The sequence below is a fragment of the Eubalaena glacialis genome, chromosome 6 (genome assembly GCF_028564815.1).
Source record: "Eubalaena glacialis isolate mEubGla1 chromosome 6, mEubGla1.1.hap2.+ XY, whole genome shotgun sequence".
Lineage (NCBI taxonomy): Eukaryota > Metazoa > Chordata > Mammalia > Artiodactyla > Balaenidae > Eubalaena > Eubalaena glacialis.
Window position 1 is genome coordinate 29,847,020 of NC_083721.1, and position 22,027 is coordinate 29,869,046.

General features: G+C 36.2%; 1 protein-coding gene across 1 annotated transcript in view; it reads right to left on the reverse strand.

Annotated features, from left to right (window-relative positions):
- The window catches only part of LOC133093212 (multidrug resistance-associated protein 1-like), a 76,080-nt gene that overhangs the window by 17,852 nt on the left and 36,201 nt on the right, over positions 1–22,027 (reverse strand). Inside the window, 7 exon segments of the mRNA XM_061192967.1 lie at positions 4,125–4,344; positions 4,797–4,857; positions 11,554–11,629; positions 15,494–15,656; positions 16,816–16,983; positions 20,112–20,124; positions 20,126–20,286. Of these exon segments, the coding sequence (XP_061048950.1) occupies positions 4,125–4,344; positions 4,797–4,857; positions 11,554–11,629; positions 15,494–15,656; positions 16,816–16,983; positions 20,112–20,124; positions 20,126–20,286 (862 nt within the window).

Genomic DNA, 22,027 nt, shown 5'->3' on the forward strand with positions numbered 1-22,027 from the left:
ATTTCTGTGTCTTATTATATGGATGTTGAACATCTTGGATTATTCCTCTAATTTTTCCTTATTTATCATTTGCCATCTATGTTTTTGATGTTGTACATCTGGGACAATTTCTTCCGATTTATCTTCTCACACTTGTACAATCTTTTTAAATTCTTTAAATTTTTTAAGAACTTTCTTGTTCTTAGATTGAATTTATTTAAGCACATTCTGCACTTGCTTTGCTTCTGCTTTTGAATATCTGAAGATACTAATTTTAAGCTTCTCATATATCAAATATGACTATTTTACTTCTGGGCTCCACTGCTCTATTTGTTGGCTCTTATCTATACTGCTCACTTGATTAAAATGCATGACCATCCATCATTATCAGTTACAACATGCAAGATTAAGACATGGTTAATTAAGAGGTACCTGGTGTGGCTTTCTTCTGCTAGTGTACACATTAATTTCCCCCAATCTCCTCTGAATGGAAATTCCACTTAAGTGGGTGTGACACTGGAAGTCTCATATGGTGATCTAGACATGTAGGCTGGAACTTCTCCAAAAGCCACATAAAGAGGCTTTCTTCTATGTATGTCACACACACTAGTAACCCTAATTTCCTTTTTAAACATCAGCTTCCTAGTTTTCACTGTACTACTTCTGTGCCAGATGGTAACATGTGAACAATGATCTAGTGAATCACTTTGATTATTTCGACGCTACTCAATCCTACTCTCTGTACCTGAGTTCCTCCACAGCTAGACTGAACCGCTCCCTATTCTTTTACAGCTTCATCTAGTATCTGTTCCTGGTTACAGGTTCTTCTACCCTTGATTATCAGTATAATCGCTTATGTAGACATTTATCACTCTGAAATCCCCTGAACCCTTTACTTTTATATTTATCCACTGTCATTTCAGTGGAATTTTGTGAGGTAAGTAAAGTAAATGATCCACTCACTCATCTTAGACTGGTGTACTCCTTAAACATTGCACTTTGAAAATAAGGCACCTATATTTTACACTTTGGGTTGGAAAAGGAAGTTCCTAACAAGGGGGCATAAAACACAATAGATTAGGGATGTTCAGAGTGTCCTAGAGATTCTAAAGGAAATAACTGGGAACCAGGAATAAAATGTTCAGGGCTATTTCTTTTTCAGAAGATAAGGTAAGATCTTTATTATTGTTATAAAATATAGATGCAATGTTTTCTGCTTCAGTATTCCAGTTTTCTTTGAATGTTAGCCCTCTATATTATTCATAGCCTCTGGTATTAACATGTGAAAGTGCTATTTATGTTTTAAAGCTCAAAAAATAATGGGAGCTTTGATGATATCATTGAATACAGCCTGCTCTTGATTGAACCAGGTTCCATAGGACACAGCTGTGGACTACTAAAAAAATCAGAAATTATATATTTTCATTTCTTAAGAAATAATTTAAAATTTATAATAATTTATAATTGTATTTAATAATAAGTCAAAAATTTAAATGTTTTTAAATGTAAAAAACAAAAATCCAATCAGGAAAAAATCTTTTTGATTAAACTCTGCAAAATCTGTTACCTTTACTACAAAATACTTTCTATACCTACTGATAGTTAATTAAAAGTAAGACTTTACACAAGTAAAATTTTGAACACTAAACTTGCATACCTTGTCTAGTATAGGAAAAACAGTATTTGCTCACTTAAAATATTCTCCAAAGGATACTGAATCTCCCTTAAAACTGTAACATGAGCTCACTGGATTGGTAAGAGTTTAACCCTCCTATATATGTGTGACAGACATAGTTATAGAGATGTATATGGGACATTTCTTTTGCTGCTCAGCATTCTAGATCTCTATATCTACTTTTTCCTCGAGTTGCAAACCACAAGCCAAAAAACTTGATTCGGTGACTCAAAACCAAACACATTCTAAGTCCTTGTATCTCATTTTAGTTGTTAACGTAACAACTCTTTCCTCAATGAGTGTTGTTAACAGAATGACAAAACAAACATAAATTTGTCTCACAATATTTGCTTACTTTCTGATGGAGATACTTATAAGAAGTACTATGGTCACACAATAAAAATAAGATAGGAGAGGAGAAAACAGAAGCAAGGCCCTAAATCACAAATTTTTAAATGTTATCTTCATTTTCTGTTACCAAAAGCATGCATCTCTGTTTTCCCTTATGCATATCCCTAGATAGCAAGACTTCCACATAGATGGCTTTGTTATTTCTTATTTGAATTTATCACTCTCCTTCACTTTGTCTTCCTTTCTTCTTATAAACACATCAAAAATTGTCTATTTAAAAAATCTTCCCTTGGGTTTCCCTGGTGGAGCAGTGGTTAAGAATCCGCCTGCCAATGCAGGGGACACGGATTCGAGCCCTGGTCCGGGAAGATCCCACATGCCGTGGAGCGGCTGAGCCCGTGCGCCACAGCTACTGAGCCCGCACTCTAGAGCCCGCGAGCCACGACTGCTGAGCCCGCGTGCCACAGCTCCCGAAGCCCTTGTGCCTAAAGGCCGTGCCCCACAATAAGAGATGCCATCACAATGAGAAGCCCGCGCACCGCAACAGAGAGTAGCCCCCGCTCGCCGCAACTAGAGAAAGCCTGCGCTCAGCAACGAAGACCCAACGCAGCCAAAAGTTAATTAATTAATTAATTAGTTAATTAATTAATTAATTAATTTTTAAAAATCTTCCCTTTAATATTTCTACACTTTTGAGTACTATACTTTTGAGTATCTTTCTTCTTACTCTTTCATATCACCTAACTTCTTGGAAGGACAATGTGTATCTATTCTGCTACTGGGGAGAAAAAAAAACAGCAGAAAAATATGTATCCACACTTCCCATTAAACGTGCTCCAAATTGAATTAATCATTTCTCTGCTCTACCAACTGACTTCCCTCATCCCTGGTTTCTTTATTTTTGTCTTCATTGTTCTCTCAATTACCCAAACTTCAAAATCACGAGTGATGTTCTCTTCTTACCCACAAATCAGCAATTCTTATATATGTTTTCACTGCAGTGTCTTTCCTATCCGCCCCTTTTCTCCAGTCCCACTGCAGCTCTCTGACCCTTCCTCCATTCATACTTTATTCAAATCTTATTCCATTCCCTACCCATTGGTTAGCACTAGTCTAGATGCTTTGGGTGACAAGGAGATGCATCAGATAAGAGATCTTTTTGTACTATATTATCTCCCATCTAGACTCCTGAAGATCCATTGATTATTTTTTCCCTACTCACCCCAACTTCTCCCTGGTCTCTGACTTTAGTCCCACCAATAAAAATCCATCTTTTTTCATCACTGAAAATTTATTCTTATTCTGAAAAATAACTCCAAATTCTGTCACTTCTTTTTCCCCAAATTCTCCAAGTTTTCTACTTGCCTTTCCAACTATCATCTCCAAACTACCTTTCCACCTCTAGTTCCCCTACTGCCCTATCAATAACCTAAAGACTACTCAGACTGGCATCCTCACCTATGCCTATATCCCCCTTACCTTCCCCATCCGTCTTTATTCACATCTTTCTCTGCATCTATCAGCTTTTGTCCTCTGTGATCCCTGACGAAATTCCATCCATCTTTTTAGTGTCACCTCAAATGCCAACTATGCCCTGGAAATTACCTTAATCTCTCAACCAAATATGGCTTCCCCCTGCTCTAAATCCTCACAGTGTTTTCTTTTACTACTTTTACACGAATATTGCTTGCAATGTAGTTTTAAGCTTTACTTACAATGCAGTTTTTAAGACTCAATTACTGATCTTCACATCAGTCACAAGCCTCACACATACAGTGGACAGCCACATATTCAAGACTTCTGAGTCCTGACTGACTTAACATATGAGACTCAGTTTCCTCAGCTGTAAAATGGGGATATTGACACCTTTCTAAATACTTATTGTCAAGATTAAATGAGACAAATTGATAATATTCAGTGTGGGCCATGTAGTTGACACATACAAGTTTTTGTTTACTCTTGCAAATATGGTGAATTAAAAACATAGGCATTTGAATTATCCCAAAGTATTTGAATATTATGACATAGATTTTTAAAAAGTAAAACCATGCCCTACGTTTGCATCTGAATCAATTAGGTTAGAAAGAGAAAAGAAAAGCAGCTAGACTTTTTGTTTAACCTTGCATTAATCCCAATAATCCACAGATGTTAAGTTTATTGCTTCTTATTCGCTTCCATTCTGTGAAATCATTCATGTGCTTTGCTTCTTTTGCCCAGGCACTAAGCCATAGATTCTGTCCAATTCCCACCAAATTCTGCCCCAGGTAAGTGGCCACATTCAGCCACACCCAGAGCCAGCCGAAGGCTTGGAGGTACTTCAGAATGATTGAGAACTTCACCTAAAAGCAAAATTGTTTAAAAAAACATAAGTTACTGTACTTAAAAGTCACACAAGCTAGATTTAAATCCTGCTCTGACATATCCTAAGCTTTATGATCTTGGTCCAAGTTACTAACTACTCTAATCCTCAGATTACTCATCTGTAAATTGGAGTAATACTAGTAGCCACCTTATAAGTACAAGCAAAGTGCTTGCACAGTCCTGAGCACTTAAAAATAAAAGTTGAAATAATGTTAGTTACTATCATTAGTAAACCAGAATATACATAGCTAAATAACATGTAATCCTAATTAAACACCACTATAATGTCCAACTGTTCCATTTAATTCAATTTCCTCAAACTATTATATAGCAACCTTCCTCAAATTCAATGAAAAATATATGGTATTTATTAATAACATTTATATTTGAGTGGTTAGTAACAAATAACACTAGTTATTCTGGTGCTTACCCCGCCAACAGGGACCTTTTCTTTTCTCACTGAGAACTGTTTTCCTTGATCCAATAAGGGCCTGATAAAGCAAGATGATGTACATTTTTTTTAGGTTTTTAGATCAACTAAACATTTTTTAAAAAGTTAAACATTCTCAACCACTTTGTTGCATATTCTTCTGCTTCATTAACAGAGACCTGACTTGCCTTGATAATAACATTGTTCCTTTAATCTTCTGGAGATTGTTTATTCTTTTTTACCCCATATATTTTAGGGCCAAGGCATATTGTATGATTTTTTTCACTGCTTCTTCTAGATAATTACCCTTCAAACTTGAGCCAAATCCCTAGATTGTGTAAGCCAATGCCATCTGGTTGTACAATAATCTGTGCCTCCTCATCTACTTGCCTCCTGTCCTATCAGAAGACTAGCATCAGGCTAATTCGTCCCACTTTGTTCTGCCACCATTCTGGGTGATGTCACAGCTGACAAGGACAACTGTATTAAACTCAATCTCTTTTCACGTTCATGACCTTCATACTTCCAGAGTCCTCCATCTGCATTCTACATTGGCCATCAACTTTCATGACCGCAGACCATGAATCTTATTACCTGGAACTAATCCACCTTCGAAAACTTTACTCCAATTGTTTCAGTCCCTGGCCATAACATAACCTTTTCTATTTCTAAATTGTACATTCAGTTACTTTCACTGTATTTGGTTTTTATTCTACCTAGACTCCCAGTTCCCAAATGTAACTTTCTATCATCCTCGCCCCCTAAGATGATTAATGATCCTGGTTTACCTGGGATATTCCTGGTTTTAGCACTGACTGTCCCACATCTGGGAAAGTCTCAGCCCCAGGCAAACCTAGGCCCTGTCTCGATTCCTTTTATTATCCAACCTGTACTCCATGATTACCATGTCATCCAAACTGTGGTGACATTCTGAACTTTAATAGCTTTGCTTCAATTAAATTTCAACGTTAAAACTCACAAGTTAGCCTTTGTCGCACTTGCTGCCCATCTGTGGAGTGCTGCTTCAAAAGATCATAGAGCCCAGCAAACTGGCTCCACCATAAATTAATATCTTCCTTCCACCCGGGTTTTTATAGTGCCTAGAAATTCTTGCATCTCTCTCAGAAGGGGCCCCCATGTCCTACTTGATGGAGAAAGTCAAAGCAGATAGGGAAGTCAGTCACCACACTTCTACTTTTATCTGCATCTCCACCCAGCCTTTTCTAATCCTCTCCTGTAAAAAACAAAGGTAGTTTTCTCCTCAGATCTAAGGATAACCTTATGAGCTGAATCCCATTCTGCCCCATTTTCTCAAAATACATTTATTAAATACAGCTTTTCCACACTTTCCTGTCGATGACACACTTGACAGTGTTTTTTAAAAATGCAGATTATAAGATTTCCCCTCTAGAAATCTGTCTTTTAAACAAATGATGCAAGGGATTCTTAGCTTAAGGCAAATCTAGGAGACCCTGAATTGTTTCCTCTCTTTTCTAATCTTCACCTTCTTCCTTTCTAGCGACTCCTTCCCTTCAGTCCACAGAGAACTCCACATGTTTCTCATCTTATAATTAATACCATCACCACAAAAATGATTCCACCCTCAACTCTATGTTCAGTTACTATCCTACTTCTTGCCTTCTTTCTGTAGCCAAACATTTTTCTGCCAAACCACTTTTTTCTCCTCGAACTTTCTGGCACCTGGCTGAAACGGTTTCCATCAACGGGGCCTTGATAAAATAAGTACAATACTTATTGCTGTATTCATGGGATACTTTAAAAATTATTTCACTTAAATTCTCCATAGCATTTAACATCATTGACCGTTCCCTTGTTGAAGAGACATTTCCTTTTACTTCCCTACCATCACACATTTGTGTTTTCTCCCGCCTCTCTGGGCCTCCATTAGTTTCCGTCTTCCTTTAACGTTTATATTTCCTGAGGCTCAGTTCTAGTCATTATTTCCTTTCTATGCTCCACCCTCTTTTCTGAGCGCTCTCATCCATTCCCGGTTTCTACAACCTTCGTCTTTGTGGGTGACTCTCACCTGGATTTCTCAAGTCCATACCTCTTCCTTGAGCTCCATATCCATACGGTAAAAAACCTACTTGCCACCTACTTCATCTCTGCTTGATTATCTCAAACGCGCCCTACACGAAACCAGTTATTTCCTACCTCCTCAAAAGCTTTCTCTGGCCACAACACTTCCTCTGTCTCAACCTTGACACATTTCCAACCAATCACCAAGTAGCTGTCAATTCCTCTGGAATTGTGTTACTGAAGAAATATTTGGAAAATACAGAATGGCACGAAGAGGAGCAAAGACAACAGAGGAGAGAGAAGAGAGACAACAGAGGAGGAAGACAAGCAGAAGCAAAGTACTCATAATGCTATATCCCAGAGATAGTTGGTGCTAACACGCTGGTGAGGATTGCTATAGTCTTTTCTCTATATGTGTGGTATCATAATTCAAATGTTGCTCTATAGCCAGTCTTAATTTTTAAAAAATTTTACCCATGGTCTTTGTAACTCAGTATATAATGAACCTCAAGTATTATTCTATTACAGCATTATATTTTGTCATATGGCAACATAATATTTTATCATTTTACTTTATTAAGATTTATTTAACAAAATCAAAATTTATACTGGTTGCAGATTTTTCCTGCTTTAATTATTGCTGTAATGATAATTCTCTTTACACATCTCTCATGGTCCCTTGTAGGGACATAGGAGCATGGGATATGCTACATTCTAAGTCATTTGATATATCTAATATCAAACTGACCTCTAGAAATTCTAAACTGAGGTACATGCCCCCATTTCTCCACATTTCCCATTTTGTTTACCAGAATAAAAAATGGCTATTTGATCAGTCCAGTAGTTCTTCCCTTTCCGTCTCTGGCATTAGTGTCAAGAAACATTCTGTGGGAGGTTGCAGTACATGCATGCCCTTTGTAGGATCAGCTTTACCATCAGGAAAAGATACACTATTTAACAGACACTTTCATTGGAATAGCTCCTGGTATATGATTTGGGTTAATTACTGTCATCATCCTTCAAGCCCTTGGCATGGCTTCTGTTTGGATAAGCAAATTTAGCATTGGTGTCAAGCCAAAAAATTAATTCTTAATGTAGCTGGATATAAAATGCTATGAACCCAACTGTTAAAAGGGAATTAAAGCATTCTAATTAGACATAACTAACAAAGACCAATAATTTACTGGCCACTACACAGGAGGGTGCTGTTTTTCCAAACCACAAAGTTAATTATCCTTCTTCCACAAAAGTACTGCATTTGGTCCTGGGCACTTTGTTGTGAATAACAGGTTTTATTTGAATTTTAAAAGAGCAAATTTTTTTATGCTGGTAGAGAAGTTTTAAAAATGAGTCTTGCTCTGTCCTTCAGAAACCCTTGGGAAAGTTGGCATAATACCCGTCTGCATATTTTTGTATAAAATATATAAAATTAACATACTGAAACCGTTATCCCTGAACTGAGCATACAGTTGCAAAGTATAGAGTATGTATGGGAGGATTAAAGTGATTAATAGAGTCTGACATGAAAGCCAGAAGCGGGGGCAGTCTAGATACTAAAATAGCGTTTCCAGTTTATTTTGGTCAGGGAAGATAGTAACAAATATTTAAGGAAATAAAATAATATATACCACATAAATTTAATCCAAAAAATGAAAAACAAAATATTGAAACAGTTCAACTTATTTTAGTCCCCATTTGAAAACAAAACTAACATCATAATGTAATCCTAACTCTTAAATTTCAAAGGGAGGGACTCTCAGACATTATTCGGTCCAACTTCCTTTCCACCTCCCTCTTGATGGGTAGTTTCCCTGTGAACCCTTCCATGAGGAGGATTCATTGTTCTATCTCAGTACATCCCACTGTGGAAAGTCTCCATTGTAAAGTTCTTGTCTGTTTGTATCTTCCAATCTCTAGTCTATCTTAATTCTGCATAAATTGGAAATAATTGGGTAAGGTTAAAAAAAATTAGGTTGAAAGTCAGGAGAATTTTCTCCATGTAATGTTATCTTACCAAATAGTAAAGCAGATAAAAAAAAGATGAAAGCTAGACTAGGAATAGTATAGAAAGTAATAAACTAGGAAATACATGGAAGTAAGCAAAGATGCACATATTTCGGAGAAATGAAAATAGGTCTCTGACCTCTTAAACAAAAGATAAAAATGATATAATTGCCATGCATAAAAACAAGAAAAGATTGGTATGCGGGGATTCATGGACCTCCAGTAACATTTTTATCACAGTCATTAAAAAGTAAGTTTGACGCTGGGTTCTGTTGACATGGATGTGCCATAGTAGAATTGAGGTGATCTTTTTGATGTACTCTACTGAAGAATTAAGTTTCAGCATGCTGGCTTCTGTTTGAGCCGCCAGAACTTGAGAAATGTTTAGAAACCAGTTCTGTAAACAAACGTTTATAGGGATTCGGGTTCTTTTTTCAAGGAGAAATTTTGTAAAAGTGGTTCACAAAAACTTTAAGAGGTTCAATTTGGATATGACTAACCGTGACTTATGAATAGAAAAAATGATTTATTACAGAGGAAAGGGTATGATTATGTTTATAACAATACTTATTGATTTTTAAGATTTAAGCCTTAAAGCAAGCTACTTATTGAGTGTATGGTGAGACTATACACAGGTGAAAACTCTCTTTGTAATTTAGAGATTTGAAGATCCCACAGCCCAGAAATTTCAAAGTCTGTTTCAGTGGTTTTTTTTTTTGCTTTTCTTGGACATCCTTAAAAACTGACACTCATTTAAATGAAACTTATTGTTATAATGGTAAGAAAAATAAAATAAAATAAATGATGGATTAAAAGTTCCTTGAGTGTGCTTTCAGTCTCTAGTTATTCATCCATTCAAAATACTTACTGAACACATGCTATTCAGTGTTTAGTTGAAATGTGTTATGTAGATGGCAACAGAAGAGTGAACAAAAAGACAAAAATTCCTGCTCTTATAAAGCTTATAACCTAGAGGTAAGAGAAAGACAAAATAAAAGTAAATAAGTATATTTTCCAGTATGCTGATAATTAGTAAAAATTGTGGGGGAAAAAGCATGGAAGGGGTAAGAAGTATTGTGGTATAAAATAGGGTGGCTAACTAAGCCTTCATTGATGAGGTGACATTCGAGCAGAAGACATGCAGAAGACGGGCAAGCAAGCCATACGGATATCTGGGAGAAATACGCCCTAAGCGGCGGGATCGGAAAGTGCAAAGGCCCCAGGCGAGGCGCACGCCTAGTCTTCCAGGAACAGCAGAGTCAGTCTTGCTGCAGTAGAAGAGTGAAATGAGCTTTAGGAGGTTCTGAGAAAGGTAAACAGGTCCAGGTCCTCCAAGGCTTTATATATAGGTCATTGTGAGGACTCGGGATTTTACTCTGAGATGTCAATCCTTTGGAGCTTTGGGGGCAGAAGAATGACCTGATCGGACTCATATTTGTAAAACAAACCACTCTGGATGTTATGCTGCAAACAGACTGTACAGGGCAAGGCTGGTGGCAGGAAGACCTGTAAGAAGACAATTATAATAATTCAGGGGAGAAATGATAGTGATGTGGACAAAGGGAAGCTGTGAAAGTGATGAGTAGTGTTTGAATTCTGGATTCTTGGATATATTTTGAAGATAGAGCCAATGGGATTTGATGATGGATTGGATATGGAGTAAGAGAGAGGTCAAGGGTGATCGCAAGATATTTTATCTAAGCAACTGGAAGAACAGTGTTGCCATTAGCTAAGAAGATTAGACATCAAAGAGGAGGGTCCAACTCGGGGGTTCAGAGAACAGGTTGGGCTGGGGATATAAACCTGGAGTAAAGGTCATTAAAGTCATGAGACTGGATGACAACACCAAGACAATAAAGAAGAAAAACAGTCCAAGGTCTTTATGATCCAGAGGAATCATTTAATTGACCTCTTCAGTCAGCTAAACCTGGCATGTACACAAAGCTGCAAGCTGCAACATCCACATCGTCACACAACCACAGGAATATCCAACCCCTTCAAAAAAAATAATAAATTCAAGGCCCATTCTTTTACTCAAGGTCAAAACTACAAAATTCTGAGCTATTGGATCCTGAAGTATTTGCTTCTCTCTAATCCATTCCAATTCTCCATTTTAGCAACTTTGACCAGTGGCAGCTCCCTAGAATTCTAGCCACTTACTTTTTAAACCACTTTTTGCTATTATTCCTTTTTGTTTTTTTGGGTTTTTTTGGCTCCTCTTTGCAACTGTTGGAGTATTAGGGCAAATAACTGATAAGGTTAATTTGCTTCAATCACTGTTCATTTTAGTTACTTACAAAAATGAAAAAGAAGTATAATATAACAATCCAGTCAGGGTCAAAGTTTTATTATTTTTATTTCTCTCTTCCTTTCCCTTATCATTCTTTTCCTCCCTCCTTCCCCTCCTTCCTCTTATTTTTCTAAACAGATTCATTTGGGGTATATCTTTAGCTCACACACACACAAATCCGAGTAGATTTCTTCTAGTACTAAAAATTACTGAGAATTACTATGTGTCCCAAATTAAGTCACATACATCTCACTTAAAAACTTAGATACAACCATGTAACTTATAGTATAAAATCTGGAAACCACTAAGTACATTTTGTATCCATCATAATGTACAGATTTTTATAGCATGCATTTTAAATGCTAAAAAATGTAATTAATTAGTCCATAATCCCTCTGATCCTGGTATTACCCTAATACTCACCTATCATTTTGCTCCAGGATTTGTTCTTTCAGTACAGTTCTGGAGTTGATTACACTGACTCGCTTTAAAGCATGAGCTGCGGAAGAAGATGGTGGTGCTTTTATATCCATAAAAGCAAACAATGCACAAAATAGAGAGAAATATGATGAAAGATTATACAAGTTAGAGAATTTTTTGTGTTCTGGATCCATAGGTATACTGGGAGCCTTTCATTTTCCCCATTATTTCCCCTTCACCTAAAATGTTTTGTAATGTCTTGATAAAACTAAGATTCCATAATGAAAAAGCCTACAGAGAAGTTCTTTCTTAGAGATTAGAGAGGAGTGCTAACTTGTTTTGGATCTTCCACAGAAGGTTTAAGTATTTGCCCAAGAGGAACATGACTCCAGTCTTTTTAAAAAAAAAATGCAATATCATCAAGTCTTACAGACAAATGTTATTATTGTGAAAAGTATTAAGAGCATGCAATGGTAATCCCCGAATCTCTGTCATGTTCTTACTAATGTCACTAATAATAGCTTCCTACATGGCAGGCAATGTTCTAAATACTTTACATATTTTAACTCTTATGTTTCAAAACTACCCCTGTGAGGAAGATGCTACAATTATCCTTATTTTACAGATAAAAAGCACAGAGAAGTAAAGCAGGTAGCATTAATCAAAGTCACACATCTAGGACTACAAGACTGAGGTTCAAGTTACTGTTAGTGAATTCGATGGGAAACATCTCAGAGCTAGGCAGATTTTTGTCTTTCCCCACAGTGTAATACTTAACCTCCTTGAATTTCAGACTTCTTATCTTTAAAAAGAAGGAAGTGGACTTTGACATTTCTAAGGTCTCTTATATGAACTCTATGTTTTCTTATTTCCAGAAGTAAACATCTGGTCCTTAAAGGATGCCTTTGATTTACATCAACTACCTCTAAGAAACATGGGATTCCATGTCTCACAGAATTAAAATTCAATTTGGGGATGTTTCATCCTCTCCTGTCTAAGGCACATTTTCATCTTTATAGCTGATAATAATAATGTTTAAATTTATATATTTATAATTTATAGAATGTGTTCACATACATTATACAATTTGAGTGCCAAAATGAGCTGATAAGATAAAGAGAACAGGTAAGTTTACCCATATCTTGCAGGGAAAAGTAAAACTCAGATAGGATAAGTGACTTGCCTGAAACCCAAAGTTGTCAAAGAGACAGAGAGGGAGAGAGAGAGGAAAAGAGGAAGACAGAGAGATGGCGAGAGCAAGAGTGAGCTGAGCCCTACACTCCTTCCTGTCTTTCACACTAAGTCAATGTACTTGTTCCTACAGGTTTGATATAATGTTTAAGAGTTTGGCCTCTGGCATGAAACAGAGGCAGTGATGGATTCAAATTCTGCAACTTACAATCTATCTTAACTTGGGCAAGATATATATCCTCTTTGTCCTGCGAGTTCCTCTGGGGAATGCGGTAGTCCTGGGTGAGGTGGTCAAGGTCCTTGCTGGGTTTTCTCCCACCCCAGCTCCACTCCTCACCATGTCTGTAGCCACCTCAGCTACATGTCCAGACTCTGTCAACCCTCCTCCAAGAAAAAAAACATCCTTTATCCAAGGAGTAGTGAATGCCAGTAGAACAGTCGACCCTTAAGAGGATAGAACTAAAGAATGAGAGCCCAGGTCCTTGGAGTAAATTTATGTCATATGGGCAGAGAACTCTGGGACTCCAAGTACCTGGAGTTGTCAAGGAGTGGGGGGATGGAAAGAGGACCCCCGATGGGCACAATCCCTAGGCCTTGGCCACAGACCCAGCCCGGGAAGGCAGAGTGGAGACGTAGTACAGGACTGGGTCAAATTGGCCCAGGTCTAAGGGCAATACTGCAGGAATGTGACTATATGTAACCAGGTTTGACGTTGTTGTTTGGGGGATGTTTTATATCAATTTTATATCAGTTAATCTATTTTTGTTCTGCTCTGTGTGGTCACTAATAAAATTACAATATATATGGCTGACTTTTTACAAATATCTATCCAGTATTAACATGAGTAATTTTATGCCTGCTTTTAAAAAGACTTTATATATATTTTTACTCAGCATCCAAATAAATCAAAATCCCAGAAATATTCATTGTAAAAAACATATTCTATTTCTAGTATAAAAATGATTTCTACTCACCACCTTTATGAATTTTAACAGAAAAGACACAATACTGAAGTAATTAGAAGAAAGTTCAGTTTACATTTTCCTAAATCTGTCATATTTCTGTTGCTGAGATAGTAACATCTATTAATGTCAGCTCAACTTCAAGATGTTTTCCACTTGTTACCACAGAGGACTGGTGTACATGAGATACATCAATGCAGGGAGGTATGACATTTGTTTCCAAAACTGGAGACTTAAACAAGAGCAAATTTCACAACTTTCAAAATTGTGTTCCATATTTTATGGTAGATTAAATATTGAACTTAAAACTCACACATTGCCTGCTTTCAGAGTTATATTTTCCAAAGTAATACAACTTATATTTCATGTTGCCTTTAAAATAAATAGCAAAAAATATATACTGGCTCGTAGCATTACAAATCATCCCATTAACTCTGAGGAGACATACTTTTGGTAGAAAAAATGGAGGCAGATTCATCTGTTTAACAAACAGCTACTGAGTACCTGTTATTTGCCTAACATGAGGCTACCTAAGTGCTGGGGATAGAGGAAATGACAGACCACATCCTCATTGCAGCCCTCAGAGACACTCATAGATATATCTTTCCTACACACTAAATATAAATTATTACTTAGCCTGACCAAATAGGCAAGGGCTCATTTCCAAAACTTCTAGCCATTAAGAAAAGACAAGGTGCTTCTTTTATTAAGAATGATCACAGCCACCTGACAATGGATCAGGTATTTCTGAATGCATCTACATATAGAATGTTTAAATTTGAGAAAGGAGTATAAACAAGGAATAAAAAAAATAGTAGTGCATACCTAATGTGTATTAGCTTAGAGAAACACATCAGCAAAATGGCTCTGCTTTTTGATTTCATGGCATTAAAATACTAAATTGCACTGATCTTGTTATAAACTGGTTTCATATCTTTCTGACTTTTATATCCAGGTAAAGTGTAAAGTGAATGAATAGATACCAGTTCATGTAGGAAATACTAAGAATAACTCTATATGTCTTCTTTTAGCCTGCAATTATGAAATAGTTCACTGGTTTTACAGCCATTTCTCAGTGGTGTTCTGGAAAGGTATAGAACAAGGATCATGATGGTGGTACACATGAGAAAACATCTACAGCTGGAAAAAGATAATGGTACATCCAACTTTCAGAGTTGGAAAATGACTGATCTCTGGAATATTAAACTAATACTAGATTTCAAACATCCTTATGTCCTAATTAGATAAAGATCAAGCCACTTCATTTACACAAATATCTATGAATCTTAATTTAAAATACTAGGACTATAGTAACAAAAATTAGTAGTAAATAAACTCAGTTATTATTTTGTAAAAGTTAGACAAATATCATTCTCCTTTGTCATTCTTCAGATTTTCTTTTCTTTTGTTTCTCTCCCACAACATGCGATAGTATGTTTTAAATATTTATTACTTATTTGACATGGATTTAATTTCAAAGAAAGTAGAATGTTTAGACCCATTATATTCTAAACCTGCAACAGAGCTTATAAATCATCTAATCTCTTATTTCATAAATGAACAAACTGACCCTGGGGCATAACATTTTGCTTAAAAATCATAAACAAGGTTGATTTTTAGCTGATGTGTCCCAACGTATTTGTTTCTTTTCTAGAGAAAGGAAGACACCCAGTTCCTGACTTAAGTAGCATGAATGAAGAAAAATGCATAGTAAGAAATCAGGCAATTAATGGGCTTTCAAAATGGGTAAGCACACTGTATCTTAGGTTTATTTCTCACTGTGTCCTCACCTTTTTCTTGTTCACTGAAGGCCTGAAGCAAATTTGTGAGATTTTTGGTTTTAGACAGAAGTTCCTGGTATGTTCCCATTTGTGCTATGCTGCCACTTTCCATTACAACAATAAGATCCATCAGGGGTAGAAGTGTGAGGTTGTGTGTCACTAAAATTCGAGTCTGCAGAAGAGTATTTTATTCCCTGGGTTACAAAAGATGGCAAAAATAAGCCATTTTAAAGAGATCTGCAATCATTATTTTTTGTCTTTACTATTTTAGAGTATAATTCTTGGTAGGTGCCAGTTTAAGGCAGCATATATAAATATATTTCACAATGAATGATGATACACTGCTAGACAAAAAAAGTCAGCAAATGTTTTTAACCCATTAGTTCAGGTATTCGTCATTCATTCAAAATGAATCAAATTTACAGCAAATTAAAAACAATCTTATAACTGTCCTTCTTGCTTCCTTTTTCTAAGGTCCTGTAGCATTACAAAAACATGTTTGATTCAAGTCTTTATTTTTAAATCTTTCCATATTATTGTATACATATACATAAAATTGAATGAGAAGATTTATCTTGGTTTCATTTCAATAAGTAAAGACATCTGTCTATTCTTTACTTAAATATTTATTTTATTATTTTATACATTTAATGTTTCCAGAATTCTCTATATTAATAAATCTGTAAACACATATTGTGAATGGATGAGTGTGATTTTGTGGTCAGACAGTCTTTTAAAAATCTCTGTGGCTCTTAAATTAAGCAAGCTACATCGAGTCATTATAAGCCCTGAGTTTCTTCATGTATAAAATAGGAATAACGATAATGCCTATCTCAGAGACTTGCTATAAGAACTAAATGAACTAATTTAGTGTCAAACATAGTATGCACTTGGTAAATATTAATTCCTTTCTTCTTGGTTCCTTCACAAAACAACTGAATTGTTATGAATGCTAGATTAATAATACCAAATTTTAAGTAATAAATAATAAAGTAATACTATTTTTTATAAAAGTACTACGCATCAAATACCACTTTTCAAAAAAAGTCACCTAAGCTAAAAACAACTCATTTTGGCATGTAAACCACCTTCGAATATGGTATTAGTCAATGAGGTAATAATCACATAAGTTGTGGTCAGAGTAAACTTGTAAAAAATTTTAAAACATTCATTAAAGTGTGTCTGTAAAAGAGCAATATAACATCTCATTCTTTATGTGAAATTTAACTACTCTGCTTCAACAAATAAACAAAATATTAGAATTTTGGGCACAATGCTACATAGATTATCCTCTCCTTCCCTCACTAAAGCAAAAGTGATGCTATGGCTACCTTGTTTTTCAACATGCCGGAGGACCCAATCACTTTTTCAAAAAGTTGCTTTCCAACATGAACATCAACTGCAGACAAGGGATCATCCAGGAGGTAGATGTCGGCCCCACTATAGACAGCTCTGGCCAGACTGACTCGATGCCTCTGACCCCCACTTATATTCACACCCTGAAAATGAAGCAGGAGAAAAAAGAACAAAACAAAACCAGAGGAAAAATGTGTAAATCTCAAAGCACATAGAGTTATGTCCAAATTCTCTTCTGTAGCAGGGATAGGTGATAATTCAGGGTTAACACTCCAACCTTTCTTTATCCTAAAATTCCAAAAGCCTCTATTTCCTAGTACCGCTAATTTGTGCAAATTAACAGATATATCTGCTTTCTCTTAATTGCTTGCTTTCAAAAGTAGATACTAACAGTTATGGAGAAAAGAATTTCCAGTTCCCTAACTCTGAAAAGTTGTGCCTGTGGAACATTAAAGAAAACTTTTGGCTGCCAGCCGTGTACTGACACTGGTGATCATTTTTAAATTGACACATAGGAGACTGAGAATAATAGCTAAATTACCAAAGCAGCAATCAACATGTCCTATTTTCTTCTGTAGAAAGATTAGTACAAGTCTTGTTGGCAAAAGTACAACTCTAAGAAGCAAGAATAAGGAATATACATCACTCTTTGTGAGAATTAAAGTCGACATGTACAGCCATGTATGGAGAATTATGGGGCCAGGCCCAATTTACTTGATTTATTTTATATTTAGTGTTTACAGATCTGGTTTAAAAGCTCTCCATGCAGCACAGAACTTAGCCAGTGCCCTATAATTGTAAAATGTCATTGCTTCTTTGCCTTTCTCATCCTCCTACTATTCACAAATATCTCCTATATTCTGGGTGCTGTGCTAGCACTTGGGATTTAAAGATAAATGAAACCGAGCCTCTGTCATGAGGAGGTCACATTTTAGCAGGGGAGCCAGGAGTGAAAAAAATATATACAAAGTAATATGATACGTATATGTGTGTGTGTGTGTGTGTGTGTGTGTGTGTGATTATAACAGCCCCCAACTCATGGGCTTGTCATGAGCATTTACTGAGTGTAAAATATTTAGGACAAAGCCAATACCAAATACAGACACAATCAACATTAGCTATTATCATCCAATCACTCCTCTCTCCAATCCATCCTCTGACTTGTCATCACGTATCTTGTAATTATGTTATCATCTTGCTTAAAAATCTTGTACGCCCACATCTCTCTCTTCCCATCATCCATGAGCATCAGCAAATTCCTTAGTAGAAACCTAAGATACTTATATTCTGGTATTAACTCATCTTTCAACCACTCACCCAATGCTGCCTTCTCAAGTGACTGTGACCTACAAGCAGACTAGCCTGCCTTTTCATACCTGGGCAGAGCCTATACACTCTGCTTGGGTGCCCATATCCTCCCTTTTCAACTCAAAAGATACTCACTCTAAGTCCTCTTTGAAATCAATCTTCTACCCAGAGTTCCAAGTAAAGTGATTCATTCCTTCCCTTCTTGTCTTGCAGTGTCCTGTTTACTCACCCATTGCTAGAAATGACAATACCCATGTCAGTGTCTCACTCTCCTATGAGCTCCTGCCTAGTTTATCCTTGCATTCCCAGCACATAGTGTCCAAATAAATACTGGTAAAGACAATTGATAATATCACTGGCAGATATCCAGTTGATTGCAGTCCCTTGAAGACTGGGTGATTGATAGCTCTTTTGCTCACCCTTATATACCCCATTGCAGAATAAGGGCATATAATAGATTAATAACTATTTGTGTTCAGTGGAAGAATGCCAAAGAAAAAGATGAATAAAAGTGAGGAAAATTCTACATTCATTATCTTGGTTGTCTCATAAACAGCTGTAAACAGATTTCTTTTTGAAATATTCAATTATATGTTTACTTTAAAGTACATCATCAGATTGGGAGAAATTTAATTTAAAAATATAAAAAGCAGAAATAATAGGTAGCAATAACATTTAATGACTATATTAAATCTATACTTCACATTTTGAATTTTTCCCACTTTAATTTTTTAGTTACATACTTAGCTATTTCATTTTATTAGAGATTGGCTTTATCAGCATAATGTTCGATATGTATTAACAAGTTTGAAGAAGGAGTCACAATTCTGCATAATTCTAGCTATGGTGCCATTTTGCCGAGGGATAGTGAAGATTCCAGAAAAAACACAGAGGTTGCAAAAAAATTAAATCAATTTAACACTTTGAGAAAATACATCTGCAAAGTAACAGGCTATGAATGAAACCAATGTAAGTCTAGTTAAAGGTAAAATTTGCCTCATCCTAGGTTTTATTTTTTTAATTTTTATTGAAATATAGTTGATTTACAATGTTGTGTTAGTTTCAGATGTACAGCAAAATGTACACCCTCGATTTTAAATATTTCCCCTTTCTGTAGTTTTGTTCTATAGTTTTCAATTTATATAACAAGACAATTAAATAACTTGAAGCCAGGGTAAAAATGCCTAACAATGTTATGCTAACTCTCTTCTCAGAAATTCAAAGCACTAAGGATTATTTACTTATCTTCATAGTACACATGAATCGTAGGCAGAGGCTGCTTTTGCATTCATGTTTAATTAGTGGAGATTTTAGTCATGGGTTGCGGATCATCTCTCGGGCTTCATACTTTGGCTCATGATATCTGGTTTTGTTTTGCTTTATTTTTAACTCCAAACCACTGGGCAGCATAGTGACTATTCATTAATGCGATGAAAATAAAATAGAGCAAAGAATACGATGCCTGGGAAACAAGTTCCTCTTAAGCAGGCATGTGTAAATATGGAACAGGTACATTCATGACAGCATCATCTCAGAGCCTCGTTGGAACCTGGCCTTGGTGCTACCCCTGGAGACTGGGGCTCTGTTGCTATTGTCCTAGGCTTGACTTTGTGCACAAGAGCTTCAGCAAGAAACAAAACTATTATTCCCTCATTAGATAGTGAACAGCATTATGCCAGCAACTAAGGCAAAGCATTGATGATCTACTTGGTGGGCTTTCATTCCCCCATTTGGATACTAACAACAGAATTTCCTGCTGATTTTTAATCTGTTTTCCAAATAGTCAATAATAAATAATTATTCATCCTTAATATGGCCATCTCTTTCATAGGAATTCTACAATGACTTTTTAAAATTATAGTTGTATAGCTCTTCGAGACCTCAGTAAAAAGGCTATAAATATTTTATTAGCACAGCTGAATGGAATGTTATTCCTGCATAAGATAAAATGTATTTTCCTTACTCTTTCTCCAATCTGTTTGATCTGCATTTGGTAACTGCTCCAAATCGGGAAGGAGAGCACAGGCTTCCAAAACTCACTCATAACGCTGCTTCTTCATGACAGAGCCAAAGAGAATGTTTTCTTGCAAAATGCAATTCTGAATCCAAGCCTGCTGGGAAACATAAGCCACAGAGCCCTAAAAAAGAAATAAATAAAAGAAATACTCTTAACAAGGGAAAAGGAGAACTTGCATGCACCGCATCAAAGGAACATATTTAGTCCATCGTTTTGCCTTCTTTAAATTGAATTTAAAAATATTTAGATTATTTCTTAAACGTAAATATGTTCTATTTATATTTTAATCTTATATCCTGTTTTAATCTTATGTATTTTTATTAGAGGCCCCTTCAAATGAGTTACTTTGTGCCTTTTATTTACTTTCACTCTAGCGTCTATCAAAGTTACCTGTCTGGTGGGATTTTCTGGAAGCAGACACTGAGTTTATTAGTCAGCTCTACTTACCCTAACAAGGTACCATGAACTGGGTTGCTTAAACAACAGAAATTTCTTTTCTCACAAGTGTGAGATCAAGGTGTTGGCAGGGTTGGCTTCTCCTGAGGCCTGTCTCCTTAGCTTGTAGATGGCTTTCTTCTCCTGAGTCTTCACATGGCCTTCCCTTTGTGTGTGTGTGTCCTAATTTCTTCTTCTCATAGAGATATCAGCCATGTTGGATTAGGGCCCACCCTACTGACCTTATTTTAACTTATTACCTCCTTAAAGACCTTATCTCCAAATACAGTCACATTCTCAGGTACTGTGGGTTAGTACTTCAACATATGAATTTGGGGGGAACACAATTCAGCCCATAACATTGAATTTGGGGTGCAAGTTGTTTATTTGGAATCAATTCTTAGGAAAGAAAAGGAAGAAGGAGGATTGGGTAGAGCAGGAAGTCACACAGCAATCCAGATCCAACAAAGATTTGGTCAACCCTCCAGAGAGCTGTGGAGGTGCATCACCCATCAGAGTCATTCTCTGTTAGGCTGAACTGGCCTGGCCTTTCAGAGTGGGACCCCAGGAGGCCAGCATGAAGGTGCTGATGTGCTATATGTACTCCCAAGGCTGGGTGGCAAGCCCTTCCTAGAAGGGGGGGTCTGGGCAGCACATCTCTCTCTTCCACATACTCACTGCTCTTAAATTCATTTTTTGATAACTTTATGTCTTGACATTATTCTTAAATATGACTCTGCTATATAAAATATCCTTTTAACTAGCCCTTGTCTTCTAAAGGACTCCCAGTATTTGAACTAGACTCACATTTCAATCTGCCCCATGGACTCTATCCAAACATTGATTTGAGTATTTTGAATATTATGCACTCTGTAACAATACCACACATTTAAAGTACTTTCTGACGTAGACCTGTGCGTAACTACCAGTCTTTTGATTTCTACCAACTATTTTGAAGATCAAAGATTAACTTTTAATTCCTCCTTGTTGAGCATGTAAGACATAGAATGGCTTTTGAGCCAAAACAATATAATTCTGATCTGACTTGATCTTGAACACAAAAGTAATTGCTCTTGAATTGCCTCACTTAGTGAATAACCTTTGATTAGAATAGCATATTAAATCTGTCCTCGGGTGATAGAAGTTCTGAATACTTGATATACATTCGTCAAGATTAGAGGAACAGAGGATGACGAACACAAGAGAAAAGATTGCAGAACAGGGAAAAGTGGTATATAATATAAAACAGGAACTAAATACTACATTGAGAGGTGTGGACTTGATGTTCTGGTATGACAGCAGCTGAAAAAAAGTTGATCAATTTTCACAGAGATGCAAATTTTTCCTTTTATTATCATTATAATTATCAATTGCATCTCACAAACAAATGAAAATGTTTTTGTTTCATTTCATTCTTAATAATAAAA